This window comes from Mustela nigripes, chromosome 1 (genome assembly GCF_022355385.1).
Source record: "Mustela nigripes isolate SB6536 chromosome 1, MUSNIG.SB6536, whole genome shotgun sequence".
Classification (NCBI taxonomy): Eukaryota; Metazoa; Chordata; class Mammalia; order Carnivora; family Mustelidae; genus Mustela; species Mustela nigripes.
In genome coordinates this window covers 96,904,964-96,924,048 of record NC_081557.1, presented here as the reverse complement: position 1 = coordinate 96,924,048, position 19,085 = coordinate 96,904,964, and the positions used below count along the sequence as shown (strand labels likewise).

General features: G+C 42.5%; 1 protein-coding gene across 5 annotated transcripts in view; it reads right to left on the bottom strand.

Moving 5' to 3' along the window:
* PPP2R1B (protein phosphatase 2 scaffold subunit Abeta) overlaps positions 1-19,079 on the bottom strand; it is a 33,153-nt gene extending 14,074 nt beyond the window's left edge. For all 5 annotated transcript variants that reach the window (XM_059417511.1, XM_059417501.1, XM_059417531.1 and 2 more), the window contains exons 1-12: positions 18,940-19,079; positions 17,993-18,083; positions 17,514-17,614; positions 13,628-13,860; positions 13,178-13,325; positions 8,670-8,825; positions 8,344-8,458; positions 7,641-7,711; positions 7,152-7,286; positions 6,467-6,640; positions 3,977-4,037; positions 75-229 (exon numbers count right to left, since the gene is read on the bottom strand). In XM_059417511.1, coding sequence (XP_059273494.1) covers positions 75-229; positions 3,977-4,037; positions 6,467-6,640; positions 7,152-7,286; positions 7,641-7,711; positions 8,344-8,458; positions 8,670-8,825; positions 13,178-13,325; positions 13,628-13,860; positions 17,514-17,614; positions 17,993-18,083; positions 18,940-19,053 — 1,554 coding nt within the window. In that variant the 5' untranslated portion in view covers positions 19,054-19,079. The remainder of the gene's footprint in view (positions 1-74; positions 230-3,976; positions 4,038-6,466; positions 6,641-7,151; positions 7,287-7,640; positions 7,712-8,343; positions 8,459-8,669; positions 8,826-13,177; positions 13,326-13,627; positions 13,861-17,513; positions 17,615-17,992; positions 18,084-18,939) is intronic.
* Positions 19,080-19,085: the final 6 nt, after the last annotated feature.

Here is a 19,085-nt window from a genome sequence, read left to right as displayed (position 1 = left end):
CAGAATTCAGAAATATAGCCCCAAACAAGTGCTACAGCGTCCAAGCTTAGCAAGAAGAGCCATGTGATACTTACATTAATGCAGAATAAAGTGGTCATCCTGTGCAAGTAATTAGGATCATTTGCCATTACTAGCACTTTGGGAACGATGGTATTCTGGGCCCACTCTGTACCAAATTTCTGAACGAGCTTCATGAGGTTGTTGGTGGCAGCTTCGCGGATGGCATATACTGGCAGGAGAGAGGAAGGGCACATGTCATGCTGCTTCCAGAAGAAGCATAACCTAGTTTACTGACCTCATCATCGAAGAGGGGCCAAGAAAAACTCTCCCAACACTCTGAATTTACTCCGACAACAATGGCCAACATGCTCAGACAGGACTCGTAATAGAATGATTTGGTCTTTTCATAGGTGGAAAATATATAATTTGTCCAAGAAGAAGGAGCTACAGAGCTCAAGACAGGCGTCATTAGTTAACAACACTGAGTACCTAGGGTGCTAGGTGTTAGAGAAAGAACAGAGAAGACAGTTCCCCACGCTCTATCAGAGAAGTGAAAGCTCCCCGCCCCCCAGAAGTCACAAGGTGGTAAGACTGGTCAGCATGAAGCATGAAATCATGTAGCAAAGATCGTGAGGGCCGTGGAGTTTAGAGAAAAGAGAACAGGGAGGTCCAGGGAGCTTCAGTAAAGAGAGGCCAGGCACTGGACCTCAAAGACTGATGTGTGCAAGAGGAGAAAAGAGGGGAGGAATTCCTGGAGAGGCCAGAAACCAACGGAGCTGGGCACAAAGGAGAAAAACTGAGTGCGAAACCACGAGGCTGGACAGTCGGTGCACTCAGAACACAGAGCACCTTGGGAGCTACATTCAGATTTTATAAGAAAAACGATGAGCTTTTAAAGCAAAGTTGTGACCTGATGACCAATGCAGCATTTAAGCAAGATAATTCCAGCAGCAGCAACAGCAGCAGAGGAGAGAAAGCCAGCAGGGAGGTCACGCAGAGGCCGCTGTGGTCACCTGCACGACAGCAAATAACCACCTCAGAGCAACTTGCCTCTTTTCCCTTAAAAGGTTTATGTTGACATGTGTCAAATGTCTTCTGGGAATAAACGTGTGTCCTTTGACATCTAGTAACTCCCTGTAAGATCATTTATCAAGGACATGATAAATCTAGATAATAAAAGCCTGAGCTACTATTTTTCAACAACTCACTGCACAGCTCCCAATACATTCAGGCCAGGTGCAGCTTCATTTCACAGGTCCTGTACGACCCAAAATTGAAGCTCAGATAAAAATCCGGGGCAGTGGGTACCAATTCTTTACCCTACTTCTCCCTCCAGGTAGGCCCAATCCTCCTGGGTAACAGGGTAGGCAAGAATAGCTATCCAAACCGCGGCCCCAACCCTGGCCAATTCTTGTAAGGTTTCCAGACAGGAAATGTCCAACTCTTCCCCGTCCACAGATCCTTTTCGGCAATGTCCCTGCTGAGAATAGGAAAGACAGTGTAGCCGAGAAACTATATAATTCATTACCAATATGAAACCTAACCAACGCCTATGGGAGAAGCAGCTGGTCAATGACAGCCAGAAGCACTCTCCATGGGGCAAACTCAAGTCAACTGTTTTACCCATGCTACTGATTCCCTCCCTTCATGTTCAGGGTCTTTGTCTTGGGCACAACCCCCACCCCACTCCTCCACCTACGGTGGAGCTTGCTAAAGCATCTGTGTCTTGTCTAATACGTTTACTAATTTACTTTTACTTTGTCTAATACTTTTCTTAATTTGCTAGAGATTCTTCCCCTTCCATACCATTACAAAAGGAAGGGACCTCACTGCCAGAGTAACCAGAGACCGTGCACAAACTCATCCCTGACCCAGACCTCAGCTGTACTCAACTGTACTTGGCCCGGCGTCCACTATTCTTGGCTCCTCTCAATTTTGTGCCAAAAGAATGTAAACCACTCCAGAGCTCTACCTATTTTCTCTCCTTGTTTTGTCTCTCTCCCTCTCCTCTCTCCCCTCAAGGTCTGGTGGACTTGCAAGGTTCCTCTGAATCCCAAACACACTCTGTATGCTCACTCAGACACCTTATCCTTTCTCCGGTAAGAAATAAATTCCCCCTCTAAACTCTTCCCTCTGATCAACACGGTCCACTCAACCTCAGGAGAAGAGGGGACACTTTCTTCCTTCCTATACTACTCCAGATTTTTCACAATATTCTTTTAGTAGTTTAGTAACCAGGAAAAACGTTTCAAAAATGTAACTGATCAGTGATCACTACACAGTAGTTATCTACAGTGCAAAACAAAGCCAACAACAAAAAACCCATGTCACTAAGTAAAGGACAGTTTCAGAGCTGACATTTCATCGAGGCAAAGAATGCTTCCAATGCCAGTTAAGTACACTGGCGTGCTGCCGCAGAGAAAGGAACAAGGGTCTCTCTTACAATCCTAAATTGGAGATAAGGTATCTGAAAAGTGAGGAAAGAGTAACTGACTTATACAGGCGGAGCAATCCTACGGAGAAAGGGTGTGAGGAATTCAATTCTTTGTGGAACATCAGGACTTTAAAAGTTCTTCAAAATTTACCTAAAAATGCAAGCTTTCTAATAAGTATACAGAATGACCTGCTCAATGTGTCCTTCCCACTAACATTAAATATGTATCAGAAACAATACCAGCATTACTTTCCTAAAAGGAATATATTCCTTACAATTTACCAAACTTAAGTTTCATTTAAAAGAGAAAAAAAAAGCTGGCCATAAAAAGGTACCTTTAGGGGGCAAGAAAAAGAGTCTTCGCATCTAGTCTGGAAACACTGAAATCACCTCCATATATATGCTTCACTGTCTTAACCATATAATCTTCCACATGATCCAAATATGCCCCTAACAAAACCACCTCCACTCTTCCCAGATATGCAGGCATAAGCATCACAGGTGAACAGAGATACACTCAACACATTGAGTCTGAGATGCTGTGGAAGCAAAACAGGATGCCCAGCACATGCAACAAAATACGGAACCAAAGCTCAGGCAGGACATTGTAAGCCTCAGGGCCCCCCTGTGAATAGATGTCAGACCACGCCAGGCTGCCAGGTCTGCACACGGGGTCTGGCAGTGAATCTCACTGGTCCAGAGGGCACCCCTCCCACCCATCGCTGCCTGGCAGACCAGAGAGATACACAGACCTGAGACCTTGGCAAAAAATCAACTGCTAACCAGTTAACATGTAAGGTGGTTTTACAGACAAAAAACCACTGCCTTGTCTATCTTGATAAGTAGCTTTCAGTAGCAGTTTGTGGCACTGGAAGAAGAGGATTCTGTGAATGTTGAATTATGTTATAAATATAAGGAGAAGACAAATTATTTTCAAACTTATTTTCTGAAACATGGGTTCCACCTGAACCTGCCTGAGCTCGAGGCACTGGCAGCAGCCAGGGTACACAGTAAGCCAGCCTTTCAGAAATCTGCACCTCCCCCTGCCCGGCCCCATCCTCATCCATAGCCTATGTCTCCTGGACCCCTTTACTACTCCACTGTCTACCTCCTTCTCTGAGTCACCTCAAAGAAGCCTAGCAGCCACCTCCCCACTGGGCCTTCCATCGGATTCCAATCCTTACGCAACCCAGTCTGTGATGGCAAAAGACTCCAATGCTATGGCCAAGCAGACCTTGGGATAAAGAAGGAATGTATGTATAAAAAAGACAGTCTGAAAATAACGTAACAGAATGCCTAAGAAACAGAGCAGAGATTATTTAATGAAAAAATAATATTTAAGATTTTAAAAAATGGTAGAAAACAGCAATGTCAAACTTGTGTTCAAAGAAAGCTAAGTGGACTTAACTTTTTTTATCCCTACATTAATAGACAAAATGCCTGGTCAGATTAGGATTCCTTTCTAAAAAGGAAATATATGAACAAAATGAATGTATGTAAAAACATGGGCCTTCCATAATAATTTGTGTTTAACTTACTCACCATGGTCCACAAGCCAGGCCATACATAAAGAATTCAGCTTTTCGTCAAAGAACTCCACACCCTATAGATACAGAAAATTCCATTAATACGTATCTCCAAAGTTCAGAAATCAAGGTGGTCTATTTACATTACATCAAAATGACCTAAAAGCTGGGGGAAAAAAAAAAAAGACATGCTTCCAAATAAGCTGAATACATGAACTAGCCAGAAAGGGCAAGGCATGGAATTTGATTTACAAACTGTAAGTCTATAATCATAAACAAAAACCTAAGTGAGATGACCCAAGCCCTGCTAAGTGGGAGAGAAGAGGATGGCCAGGAACCAGACACAACAGTGCAGATGAGCTGGAAGAATGCACTGTGGACGGTTTGCCAAGCAGTATGGAGATTATTTGTAAAAATGAGCTAACCCAAGAGAATACCTGTCAATAATAATAGCTCTCAACTTTTCCACTTTTTGGTTAAGAACTTAATAAATCCTTAAGGATGAAAAAACTGATATCAAGAAACTGAGAGATCCCCAATTAAATAGAGAGAATGTCTGGGATGATGGGAGAAAGCAGAGGGCAAATAAAGCAGGCACAAGCCTCCAGGCGCAGTGGCCCCAGTGTAGAGTACAGGGGAACCATCCTGACCCTCCCAGGTCTGCCTGCCAACAGGCAGCCAGCCCGGCACAGGCAGACTCACACAACCAACTCTGTGGCACTCATGCAACACGTGGGACAGAGCAGGGACAGCCAGCGCCTCCTCTGTGGGGTCCGTAGGTTTCACAGTTTTATTTCTTTGGATGCTAAGAAGTTACTGACCAGTGAGTATATATTTTAAATAAAGAGATACAATACCAAGTGTCAGTGCTTGGAAAATACGGACTTAATGAAATGGCTTTATAAAAATAACAGATTATGAACAGGTTTTAGCATACATGTCAGCCTTCAAAGATATCCTTTTCAAGTTCAGGTCATGGATTCTTCTGGAGTCCTAATTTTTATTTCCCAAGTTTTGTGGTTTAACTTTATATCTAGTCACCATGGCTCACTAGCCATGCTATACAAAAAACCTTGAAAGAACTGTATAGACTAACTACCTGATATAAAACTCTACACAGATAAGAAGAAAAATAATAATAAAATATATAATACTAAGAAGTTGAAAATACTGAACAAAATGTTCATGACGTTACATGTCATCCCCTGCCAAGACAGGTATGAGTCAGCGAAACTCACCCCCCGGCCCAGCCTCCACTCTCCCCTCCCCCACCACAGAGCTACCAACCTCTGCCGACTTCCCGGGTCAGAGGGGAGGAGAGGCTAAAAGAAATGATACTAGAATTACCCCTCCCTTCTGGACAGCTGTTTCAGCTTTTAGCAAACCAGTTAGGCGCTGCTGCTTTCTACTCTAGAGAGGAAAATGCAGGACAGTCACCAGTGACAAAGAGAAGGTGACCTTCAGTGCTTGGGAGTGACAGAGAACAAACACTTCACCTGACCCGATAAGCTATTCACTGATACATCTGGCATCTGTTTTGAGTGAGACACTTCAAATTTTATAAAACATAATGCCACCAACATGCACAGGACACACTTCACAAACTTAGTATGTCAAAGTAGGCAACAAATTCAGTGGTCCAAGAAAAAAAAAAATTAATCCCACACGCTGTGACCTCAAAGTAATGGAAGGAGGTGAGAGAGGACACACACTGCAGAACGTTAGCTGTCAACTGACAAAGTGCAGGAACTTCTTCAAAAAATACTCAGGTATTCATTCATTCAACATTCAACACATGTTATGTGCCTAATTCCCACCGGGTTCTGCCAAGCACTGCAAGGGAGACGCTCCACACAGCAGCAGCCCCGAAGAGCTCACTCATCTCTCTCCAGCTAGAGGTCAACAGCACGTGCTACCAACACCGTACGCGCATATCAAACCTGACCTCGGGCACTTAATAAAAGAGACAGAAAGGATGGGCTATAATACCAAGCACTGAAATTTTAATTAATGTGATGATCAGAGTAAAGCTAATCATGAAACTGAAAACTGGAACACGTAATGTGATAATGTGATCTCTAGCCTCCAGACTTTGTACTCCGTTCCTCTGTGACAAAGCCTCAACTCCCTTCCACCAGAATGCAGGAAAAAGGGTCATCAGGGACATTTTGCTTAGAAAATAGGCAAACAGCTGCCGTGAGCAAAAAGCAAAGTTCTTTTCTCAGTTCAATATTCCTTCAGAGACACTAAACATCAGACTATGTTATTTACTTATCAAGACACTGATTCTTTCTGGCTTTGCTTTTAGGTAGTGATAGGGTGAAATATGTTTCTCTAACAGCCCTTCACTAGCAGCAGAATATAAAAACTACCCTACAGGCAACTAAGTCAGTTGCATGCATCTAAACGATCACAACCTTGTGAGCTCCATGGGCCTCCTCCATGCCACCATCAGTCCACCCTGCAATCAAGGTGACCCGTCACTCCGTGCGGCGCGCACACTCACCAGCTGGCCCGCCAGCAGCGGCATATACTCAATGATGGCCAGCCGGACCCTCCACTTGGCATCTTCAGCCAGCTCCACGATGGCAGGAAGGAGAGACTGAGAGAGCTGACGGATCCCAATCACTTCATTTACACAGTCCAAGTTAGAGATGATATTCAAACGAACTTCTGGACACTGCAAATACACAAGTCCCAAAGAACACATAAGAATCAAGTTCTCTGCCCGATATTCTATTGTCACAATAAGGCAAAAACTGCCTTGAGGATTAAATCTAATAATACATGCAAATAATAATACATTTACGATCATGTCTGACAGACAGTCTGACTGAGTAAATGTTAGCCATCATTACAACTTTGATGCTATTATATTTAAATTTAAATTAAAAACATTCAAAACAAAAGCTACAGCAGCTTTAAAGGGAAGACACCAGTGCGTCTCAGAAGGAATCAGGCAGCGAGGACACAAAGACATTTTCAGGTCTGCATCAATGGCTCCTTGTGCTCATTTCCTGCAGACTTGTAACTCCATACCCAAACACAGGAATTGTCCCTGGTTTAAAATAAGCTACCTTTTTTTTTAATCCCTTCATCCCTGCTTCGATTTCTATTTTAGTGAAACCCCAAACCAAAACCAAACCAAATCACTGACTACCAAAGGCAATAGAATATTTAGCCAGACTCACCTCATCCTTTAACTGAGCTAAAAAAAGAGGTAGAAGATGTTCAATGGTATTCTCTTTGCCCAAAATGGTAGACAATCCCATAATTACAGAAGCTAGAGCCGATTTGACATGTTGATTTGTATCAGATACTAACTCCTAAAATAAAATCAAAATTAAAAGCCTTTCTTTTGTGGCAAGACAACAGAAACTTCCATACCATCACCCAAGGAACTTAAAGAGACAGCACTATTTCAATATTGATTAGTTCATCAATTTCCAAGCCATCTGTTAGATAATAGAAACCTATGCACCACAGAGCATTTTATAATTACAAACACTAATAAGTAACAAACAACAGCATCATATTAACATGACTATCCCAATCATCCCCTATCCACCCTTAAACTCAAAGAGCTTTAAACTAAAACAAAGAAACAAGAAAACTGAGGTAAAGTTTACCTTGTAATGTAAAGGGCAAGGTGGAACAAAAAATAACCTAATTAGGTTTACCTTTATAAAGGGCAGAATTTGATTCATAATTATGGTCTCTCTACCTTCAGTGGGCAAGTTCTCACAAAGTTCTGAAAGAGAGAAATAGAAAAAATTACTAATGCTTACACAGAGCCCTTTACAAGCAGCCAGGTTTATCAGCAGTTGCAACTTAAATCAAATTATGTTTAAGCCAATAAGCTCCACGAGGGGAAAATAGCTCTTATTCTAGATGAAATTTTCATCAATCTATATGCCATATACACCAATCTAACCTGCTAAGGCATCGTTTGTTACAAAAACAAAATAAAATGGCTATTTGGTTTTATTTTTTTTTTTAATATTTTTAATTTTATCGTTCTTTTATTTTTTTTTAAGATTTTATTTATTTATTTGACAGATAGAGATCACAAGTAGGCAGAGAGGCAGGTAGAGAGAGACAGAGAGAAGAAGAAGCAGACTCCCCGCTGAGCTTGAGCAGAGAATCCAATGCAGGGCTCGATCCCAGGACCCTGGGATCATGACCCAAGACAAAGGCAGAGACCCAGGCGACCCGGCTATTTGGTTTTAAATATAAAAGGAGCAGCCTTGTCCAACAACGTGACATTCCTACACAACGAAATCACCATATCCCACAACAAAAACCATACAAAATTCAGTGACATTTAAAAAAAATGCACCAAAATGAATGATATATCCCGCAACATAAATTGAACTCCTTAACCTTTTACTTTGTGGGCAGCAGCTGCTCGGACTTCAGCTTCACAGTCTTTAAGTAGGTTCTGAAAGGCGGGGATGAGGTCATTTAGGGTGATTTTAGGACCCACAGCTTTCTGGAGCTATAAAAAAATTTGTACAGGTTTTAATGTATACTAACAAGTTAATTAACATGAACAAAACAAAACAGTGTAACCTTCAAATATGTTTTTGCTACAAGCACTTCCAATTCAGAAGAATTAATTCAGAAACTTTTGGTATGCAGCAAATCTGTGGGTTTGGAGTGCTTTTTTTTCTCGTAGCACTTAGAAAATGTCAGTACAATAATTTTACCTCTGAAAACTTGTCAGCTACCATGTAGCGAACCCTCCAAGATTTATCTTCTGCTGCTTGCCGAAGTGTAGGCATCACCAAAGCCTCGAGGTCATCCTGAGACAGTAACTGGGCAATGCTGACACAAGCTTCTACAGCTAGGAGACGCACTGAATCCTAAAGGAACAAAATTTCTTTGTTAAACAAAATTTACGGAGAGCCACAGGGCAGTATATATGTGTGTGGTGTGGGGCAATGCTATAGGTGTTGTTCAAAGGAGAAACAAAAAAACACTATACACAGCTTCACATTTTTATGTCTTAAAACATACTTTGCCTGGAATAGCGTATCAAAGCCATCAAAGTAGAAAAGACCTTGTTCTAGAGTCAACAGTAAAGTAATTCCCTTAGCCAAAATGCAGAGTTTTTATTAATGAAAATGTAAAAATTAAATGGAAAAAAAAAAGAGAACATTTTAATGATGTCTTCAAGGCCTTCCTATAGTAAGTTGTTAAGGGATAAAAAAGTGAAAACTATACTTGAACCAAACTGCTTAACAGATCACAACAAAAATAAGAGAATAAGGGGTAGGGAAACAGGAAGCTCAGCTGTCAAATAAACAGTTTGGGGTGGCAGTGACAGTAGGCATGAGATGATGACTTGGAAAGAAATATACAAAAAAACAAAATAGTAATAAAAAAAAACAAAAAAACCCCACTGGATTAGAATGTTGAGAGTCCGGGACAGAGTAACTTTGAGGTAGCCAAGCCTCGAAAAATGCACCAAAAAATTTTAGAAAGGTATGAGATTAAGGAACTCAACTTCCCAAACATAATTTGCCATGTGTCAACCTGATACCCAAGTGTCCCTTGGGCAAGTAGAAATATACAATTAGACAAATCAATGAGAAGTTAGGAATTGATATTATAGATTTGGGAATCATAAATATGTAATAGAAACTAAAAATATATAAACATAAGCACACAGGAGAAAGACCAAAAATGTGAATAGTGTATGTGCATATACGATTATGTATTTTTATAAATATATATAACATACACATACATACATACGAGAGGTAAGTGACTCCAACTTCTCAAAATATTACAAATTTTAAAAATTATTCATCAACAATAATTTACTATATGCCCAGCACATTCACTCCTCTATCCAAAAGAACAAGCAAAAAAAAAAAAAAAAAAAAGCAGACTAGGTTACTAGGTTCTTGGTAGTAGCTATACAAATATTTTTGGAATCCAAAAACAATGCTAAATCAAGCGACTACTATCATCTATGGAAATATGTACCAATAAATATTTGTTAATCAATTACTTTTCTCCCTATACCCTGTCCTCTATCTTAGCACCATTCAGCCAGTTTGGGCTCAAACCAAAGATCAACGTCTCCTTGATTGCTCCTCCTTTCATCCCATCCAATCCCATCGTAGTCCTAATGATGCTGCCTCTAAACTTGTCTCCAGATTCTTTCCACCTTCACTGTACCATTTTAGTTCACCACGTGTCTTGCCTGAGCTATTGTAAAAGTCTCCTAAATGGTCCTGCTGTTTCTAATCTCGGCCCTGTCCCTTATAATTTGGCTTCTGGCCAGAAGCCAGAATGTTCTTTTTAAAATGTAAACTACATCAAGTCACACCACCCCTGCTTAAAATCTATGGGTATTCTCGCTGCACCTAGAATAAGAAATCCAAACTCTATACCTTGACTTACAGGGCGTCTGCCTATCTTCTCCAACCTCAGAGCCCATCAGAGACCCGATCACCCACTATGTTCCAACCCTCGTGTCCTCTCCTCCTGGAATTATCTTTTCCTGGAGTTCTGGCACTCCAGGAAAGGGTATGGCTGGCATTCTTCCACAGAGTCCTTCTCTAACTAACCAGTCTAGATGAATGCCCTATAATCACTATTATGTCTCCCTACTTTATTTTCATCATGGCATTTATCACTGTTAATGCTTACTGATCTGTTAATATTATCTGTTTTCCTTCATCAAAATGAGAGAAGGGCCTCTGTATGCCTTCTTAACACTGGATCCCAACACCAGAACAGTGCCTGATATGTAGCAGGTAATCAATAAATATTTTTTCAGTGAATGAATAAGCCAAGAACAGTAATTCTAACCATGGTCAGACGAAATATACATACACACATTTTACAACTGAGCACTTAATATTTTTTCTAATATATCAAAACGAGAAATTACATGCCTCTTAACAAAAAATACAATCCCACATATGAAGTGGTCTTATCACCCCAAAGATACCAAATCTAAATCTCATTAAGCCTCTAGATCAGGGATGGGGCAAACATTGGCCAAACCCAGGACTGCAGCTACTTTATGTAGATTAAGATTTACTGGGGACGCCTGGGTGGCTCAGTTGGTTGGACAACTGCCTTCGGCTCAGGTCATGATCCTGGAGTCCCGGGATCGAGTCCCGCATCGGGCTCCCAGCTCCATGGGGAGTCTGCTTCTCTCTCTGACCTTCTCCTCGTTAATGCTCTCTCTCACGTAAATAAATAAAATCTTTAAAAAAAAAAAAAAAGATTTACTGGAACACCACCATGCCCATTTGTTTACACACTACAGTACTTTTGTGCTGCAACAGCAGATTTGAGTGGTTACAACAGAAACCCACTCACAAAGCCAAAAATATTTACTAACTGGCCCTTTACAGAAAAAGTTTGCAAACCCTCCCCCCCACACTAGATTCAACTAACCACTTGCAGGAAAGACAGAAGACAAAGGAAAACGTTACATTAGACCACGGGAAGCATAATTAATAAAATCCGAAATGAAGACTCTAAAGCCATCTGTCCAATGTAGTAACCACTACCCACCTGTGGCTTTAGAGCACATGAAATGTGGCTAGTGTCACATGTTCAAGTGATCATTATTTTGGACATACGGTTAAATAAAATAAATTATTAAAATTAATTTCCCATTTTTTACTTTTTGAAGTAATAAATGTACAGAGAAGTTAAGAAATGGTTACCACCAAAGTCAAGATAAAGTGTTATCTGAAGCAGGCAGGGAGCTGGTGTGTTTGGGAGGGAATGTGTGGTAGGCTTCTAGGCAGAAGTTGTCGAAGTTCTGTTTGCTAATAAGATGACATTATCTTATTCAGGGGGTTGTATATTTTGTGCTCTTTTCTGTATGCAATTTTAATAACATTTTTAAATTATTTTGGAAAGGAAGATCTACCATTTCCATCTAAAATCTGAAAATTACGCTCATCAGTATGTGTCTGGCTGGTGCTCTTGGTCCTACACATGTGGAGTGATTCTAGGATAGACAGTACGCAAATTAAAACCCCAAAAGGATCTTCTAGAGACTAGAAACTCTGGCGGTGGATCCTCCGAGCCATCGAGACAGGCAGTACAGCCTGGATGTGAAGGCTGTAAACTCTGGAGCCAAACTGCCTAGATTCCAATCCCATCTCTACTACTGCTGATTCTGAGACCCTGAAAAAGTGACCTCAATTTTTTCTGTTTTCCTAATATGTAAAATGGCATATCTATCTCATGGGGCTGTTGTGAGGACCAAGTGTTTCTTTTATGTACCCCCCCCCTTAAGACAGGCTGAAAAAAATTACATACTTAATGTAGGTGCTCCTTATTGTTCTTATTTCTACCCCCAAAAGATACAGATCTTTCATACATTTAGAATTGCTATTACAGGGGTGCCTGGGTGGCTCAGTGGGTTAAGCCTCTGCCTTCGGTTCAGGTCATGATCTCAGGGTCTTGGGATCCAGCTCTGCATCAGGATCTCTGCTCGGCAGGGAGCCTGCTTCCCCCCCCCACCCGCCTCTGTGCCTACTGCTCTGCCTGTTTGTGACTTCTTTCTCGGTCAAATAAATAAGTTTAAAAAAAAAGAATTACTATTACACAAAGTCACCTTATACACTCATCCAGAGGATATAGAGGGTCAAAGAGCCTTCTCAACACATGCTATGCTTGTTTATCTGAAAGTCAAAAATTCTAAGCAACATTACTTCCCCCATGACTGGCTGCAATGCACAAAGGTATGTTACCCCTTAACATAGCTTTGGTTTTCCCTCCTAACATAGCTCCATTTTTTCCATTAAGATTTTATTCATTTATTTGACAGGAAGAGAGAGAGCGCATGCACATGTGAGCACAAGCTGGGAGAGTGGCAGGCAGAGGGAAAGGGAGAAGCAGACACCCTGCTGAGCAGGGATTCCCAACATGGGGCTCAATTCCAGGACCCCAGGATCATGACCTGAGCCCAGGGCAGCTGCTTCACCAACTCGGCCACCCAGTGCCCTCCCATCTACTCTTTGACTCTTCTATTAACCACTGCTAATGTGAGAGAAAATCATGGTCTGGTTAAGAAAGAAATATAAGGATACTGAGATGGGTCACATTAAACTTTATCCAGCCCAGACTTAAGTATTATTTTGGCAAAAAGGATCCTAACATGAGAACCAAAACTCCCCTTAAAACATTAGAGAGGAGTATATCCATTTACCTTAAATAGGAAAGGTTAACTTACCTGTTCATCTGAAGCTAGATTAGTGAACAGTGGAACAATTTCACTTTTCACACTGTCTAATTCCAAAACTTTTGCAAATTCGCCCAGTTTGGAAGCAGCAGCACGTCGTACCATTGGAGTATCATCTGAGCACAAGGAACGGAAGTGCCTGGACCGGATCAAATAATGAACATATTTCCTGTCAAACACCACTGATTAAACACCTCCAACACACACACGCACACAGACACACAGCCATTTTAGTGGTTTTCTCTCACAAACAGCAGAGGTTCTACTCACGGAAGTAACAAATATAAAACCACTAGTACATTCAACTGAGTAATAGTCATGTCCCCTCTTCTCCCATCCTGCTATCGGCCACTCACTGGTAACAGGGTATTATCATGTAAATTGTTAGCTACGAGTTCCCAATAATCCCAAATAACTAAAAAAAAAACCACCAGATCTTACTGTCTAATTTCTGCTTTGACAGCACTGGAAGCCCTGGGATAGCAAACGCTGAACAAACCACACGCAGATGTGCGAGAGGTGAACCAGTCCCCACTCGCCAAGCGTTTCACCAGAGGTACAAAATGAGCTTCCAGAGCAACAGAAGTATGCTCCTGGGAGATCTGCCTCAGGGACTCCACAGCCTTGTCTCGAACCACAGTCTCTTCCACAGTCGCCAGACTTTCCAAAGGAGGCTGAAAAGACCAAAAAGGAAAATAAGAGAAGAAAACTTAAGGAATCAGGTTAGCTACAGATTATCACCTTTGAAAGTGACTGAAGGGAGGTGGTACATGTAAGCAGAATGTTAGCTACAGCACACCAAATGGTTACTTTCAGTTCACACAGTGATAACATATGGCGTGTCCAACCTGAAGACACGACTTCTATAGGACAGCCAAGATCTCATGTCCCAGATGGCAATTCCCAGATGGTGTCTACAAATGACACAGTGGAGACTTGACACAATATTAATATTACCGCAAGCTGAATGACTAGGTTTAAAAGATTTGGAGCCAAATTCAGATAAGATCATGTTTATTTCCTCAAGAGTAAATGCAAAAACATCAGCACCACAATTACATAATGACATCTCATCAGGCCACGGGGCCCACACAGGCTTTGGAATATTATTCTACCATTCCTGGAAATGCAAGTAACCCTTGTCCACTAGCTCCACACCATCAACTTATCTAGCATAGGAAAGGCTGAGAACAGAACCTCTTTCTTCAGAATACATTCGGAATCTCATGAGCCAAACACAGAGCAGAAGTCACTGACAGAATGATGAACAATACAGACATGGTGGGAATCCTTGTTTGCAGTTTCAGAAATAGAGGAGGCCAAAAGGGCTGGTCTGGACCAGGATCGGTAAGCGAAGAGGACACAGAGCAGCGAAAAGTGCAAGAGGGCTGGCTCTCCGAACCACTACTTCCCTAGGTGTACATTTGAGCTAGGTATATTCAGCATAGCCATGAGCTGCAAATGTTAAAGACAAAATCCACATACAGAACTAACCAAGAGCGTGAAAGAGAATTATGAGTCAACCTAATGAGTCTACCTAATAATACATTTCAAAAATTGTTTGATACACATAGAAGTAGAAAGTACTCAACTTTCCTAAGAGGTATTTCAGGAGCCCTTTGAAAAGATACTGCTTTCTTACTTGCTTACGAATGCCTCTCGTTATCTACCCTGGCCGTCACCTTGCTCCTCTCATGCAGTATCCCTGGACGGTCTCTATCACAACTCCAACATAAGGCCAAGCTCCCGAGAATCAATCAGGAGTTGTCTCTGGATTTGAATTCTGCCTATTTCTCTGGGCCCTCTCCCTACGGCCCCCCCTCCCATCCCTGTGTACTCTGGCTCAATACACCAGCAAGGCAACCTCTTTCACACTTCCAAAGCCCTCAATCAATGGATTACTGCTGCACTGTAGCACTGAGGACAGAAGAAAAAGAAGGCAGATAGGTTCCTTGCTCTAGCAAACTTTATATTCTAGGGTAGAAAGACAACTGATCAAGAAAACAATCATATGGGGAGGAGTACTCTGTGAAGAAATAGAATAGGATGATGTGGTAACAGGTGACTAGGAGGCAATTTCAGGTTGGGTGTTTAGAGAGAGGCCTCTCTGAGAATGCATTGAAGCTGATCTCTGAATGACAAGGAAGCAGCCACCAGAAGCTCAAAGAATATTAGAGGGAATACCCAGGGCAATAATTATAAGGCTTTATTCAAAGAACAGAAAGAAGACCACTATAAATAGAATGAGGTTATATGGGGCGCCTGGGAGGCTCAGGGGGTTCTTTGCCTTCGGCTCAGGTCATGATCCCCAGGTCCTGGGATCAAGCCCCGCATCAGGCTCTCTGCTCAGCAGGGAGCCTGCTTCCTCCTCTCTCTCTACCTGCCTCTGTCTACTTGTGAGCTTTCTCTCTGTCAAATAAATAAAATATTTGTGAAAAAAATAGAATGAGGTTATCAAAAGGGAACACGACATGAAATAAATTCATAGAGACAGCTTATTCCATAGTTTACAAAACCTAAGGTAGGAATTTGGATTTTCTAAGCACCAAGGCAGGAAGTGATCCATTCGCTGGGTGAAGAGTGAACCAGAGGGAGAGGGTGGGAGGCAAGAGCGGAAGGCAACTGGTCAGGACGTTACTACAGTAGTCTCGTGGGACGATCATCAGGTCTAGGAAGATAAGAGGAAGGGAGGGCGAGGTAGTAGTGGGGAGGAAGGAAACTGAACTCATTTGAACTGTATACAGAATCTATAGGAATTATTCGTGCACTGAATGTGGAAAATGAGGGAAAGAGGATGCAAGAATGTCTTCTAGGTTTTGGCTTCTCCAAGTGGGTAGACAGTGATGCTATTTGCTGAGACGGACCACTAAATGGGAGGCATACTTTAGGGAGAAAATGGAGTTGTTTCAGGCATGTTAAATTTGAAATGCCTGTTTGACAGCCAAGTGGAAAAATCACAGGCAGATATGTGGAGAGATACAAGCAGGTACTTATATTCATGGAGAGGTCAAAAATCACATTTCTACAAAAATCACAAATCAGCATCATACAGATAGCATTTAAGCCATCGGGCATACATCTCTCTCTTGTCCAACTGGTAAATTCCCAGTTATCCTTCAAAACTTAGTCTGGTCATCACCCCCCCACCAAAAAGGTTGTCTCTTACCACCCTGCGTTAATCTTTTTCTCCTTTCTACTATTTAAGTACCCGTATGTGCTTCTATTCTTCCATCCAACACTGTACAGTAACACCTTGTTAACATAGAAAGGCAGAGATCTCACTCCATTCACACTGGTCTTCTTTAACATTAACACTCTAATTTTAATGACTGATACAGTAGGTTCTCAGTAAATGTCACTGAGTTCCCAATCTAACTGAACTCATCAAATCCACAAAGTAAGTCAGAAGCAAACCATAGGCTTATAATCAAAGATAAAAAGCTAATAAACATTTCCAAGGAGGCTGACTGGTTCAGTCTGGCGAGCATGTGTTTCTTTTTTTTTTTTTTTAAAGATCTTATTTATTTGAGAGAAAGAGAGCACAAGCAAGGAGTTGGAGGGAAGAGGGAGAAGCAGGCTCCCCGTGGAGCAGGGAGCCTGATGCAGGGCTCGTTCCCAGGACCCTGGAATCATGACCTGAGCTGAAGGCAAACACTTAAACGACTGAGGTACCCAGGCACCCCAGAGCATATGGTTCTTGATCCTGGAGTTTTGAGTTCAAGACCCACACTGGGTATAGAGATTACTTATATTAAAAACTTCAATTAAAAAAGAAAAAAGCCCCATGGGGTGCCTGGGTGGTTCAGTGGATTAAAGCCTCTGCCTTCAGCTCAGGTCATGATCTCAGGGTCCTGGGATCGAGCCCCACATCGGGCTCTCTGCTCAGCAGGGAGCCTGCTTCTCCCCACCCCCCCTCTCTCTACCTGCCTCTCTGCCTACTTGTGATCTCTCTGTGTCAAATAAATAAATAAAATCTTAAAAAAAAAAAAAAAAGCCCCTAATAAACATTTCCCAAATTATGACATTGCTAGGTGAGAATTAAGATCTCCAATTTTGGGGAGGGGGAGAAGTGCGAGAACCCACAAAAACAAACCCTTTTTCTTCCCATCTCTACACTAACAAGTAAGTCCACAGAGGCAGAAAAGAAAAGAAAAATAAGCTCTTATGCTCGGTCACAAGTACCTACATTATTTGTTTTCCCAACAGCCAACAATGTGACCACCCATAAAAAGATCTGCACTAAAAATCCCATAGTGTCCCTATCACTAAACAATGTATAATTTATGCTGGGAAAGTTCTGGAAAAACGGAAGGCAGAATATACTTACCAGCAAACAGTGGGCAAAGTCAGGACCTCCCACCAGGCCAGTGAAATTTCCCAGTTGCTCAGCAAGAGCTAACAGTACCTCATCCTCATCATAAATTGTATCTGGAAATGACAATAACCCAGTACTCATCAACAAGGATAGCTGCCCAGAATGGAATACTCACACAAAAGTAGAAATAGACTCAAAATTTAACTAGATAGTCCTGTCACAGTCCTAACAGCATTCTGGACCTGTTTCACACAATGAATTAGAAATTGACAATCCCGTATCAATTACCTTCCTTCCCATTAGCTAAATAGTTAATGTTTTAATACATCTGGCCATAAGATATGCCTTGTCTTGCTTCTTTTGTACAGAAAGCATCAGGCTCAGTTTAGTATTTAACAGCATTGGTAACAAATTCTAAAAAAGAGTAAGTTTTGAAAGCCACTGGAAAATGGCAATGGCTATGCCTTTCTTTAAACAAAAAAGTCACAAACCTGTAAGGAATGGCAGCAGTTCCGTTCGCGTCCTTTCTACTCCAAGTGCTAGAGCAATTGTTGATAACTTCTTAATACTGTTGAGACGGAGCTTCAAAAATAAATAAATAAATAGATAGATAGATAAAAGTGCAAAGAATGAAGTAGACAACTGTGATTTAGACCAAAAGATGAAAGTTGCAAACAGGTAGGATGACATACAGTGAGGAGGAGGAAAACTTTCATTTTAGATCTTACCCTATGAGGAACCTTGGGAGCAGTGGGAACACAGCTCCGGTTTAGCCAAAGGAAGGTTTCTTAAGAGCAACAATCAAAGGGCCCATTAAAAGAAGGAAAAAAAAAATACCACATCCAGGAAGTGAGACAATTTCAACACGAGAACACTCTTGCTTCGGTGAAGCTGGTGAAATGGCTGAACACAACCCCCGGCTTTCCAAAGAAAAAAGTTACACCAGAGCTGACACACCGACTCTTCTAGGTTATTAAGCCGCCCCACTCTCTTTGTGCCCAACAAGCCAGGCCGGTTTCCAAGCCGAGAGGAAGGTTCTCACCCACCTGCTGCTCACAGGGTCCCTCCGGCATCTCTGCAGCCCACTCCAGCCTCCTGGGGCCCGCGCCACCCTCCTCCCAGCGCAGGACCCAACGCGCGTTCCCTCCCAGCACCACCCGGAAGGGGCGCCCCGGCGGGAAGCCGGTGCTCTCACAACCGCCAGGACCGGGTGGGACGCCTCAGGCGCTGGGAGGAGGGGTGCTGCAGAGGCCCCGGGGAAGGTCTGTTCGGGCCAGCGCTGCCCCTCACGGGTCTCTATCCTCCTCCCCATCAAATTTCTGCTCTAAGTCAGCCTCTGCCAAGGCCCCCCAGCCTTCCCCACCGCGGAGCCGGCCTTCCTTCTTCCCCACCATACGCCCAACCAGGCCCGCCTCCACGCCCGGCCCGATTCTAGTACCTGCACGTCCTCGTTGCGGAGCTCGTCAATTAAAACCGCAATCGGATACAGCGAATCGTCTCCATCTCCTCCCGCTGCCCCCGGGCCGGTCCCGGGCCCCGCTGCGCCCGCCATGTTCTTTCTCCTCCGGCTCCTCGCCGACACCG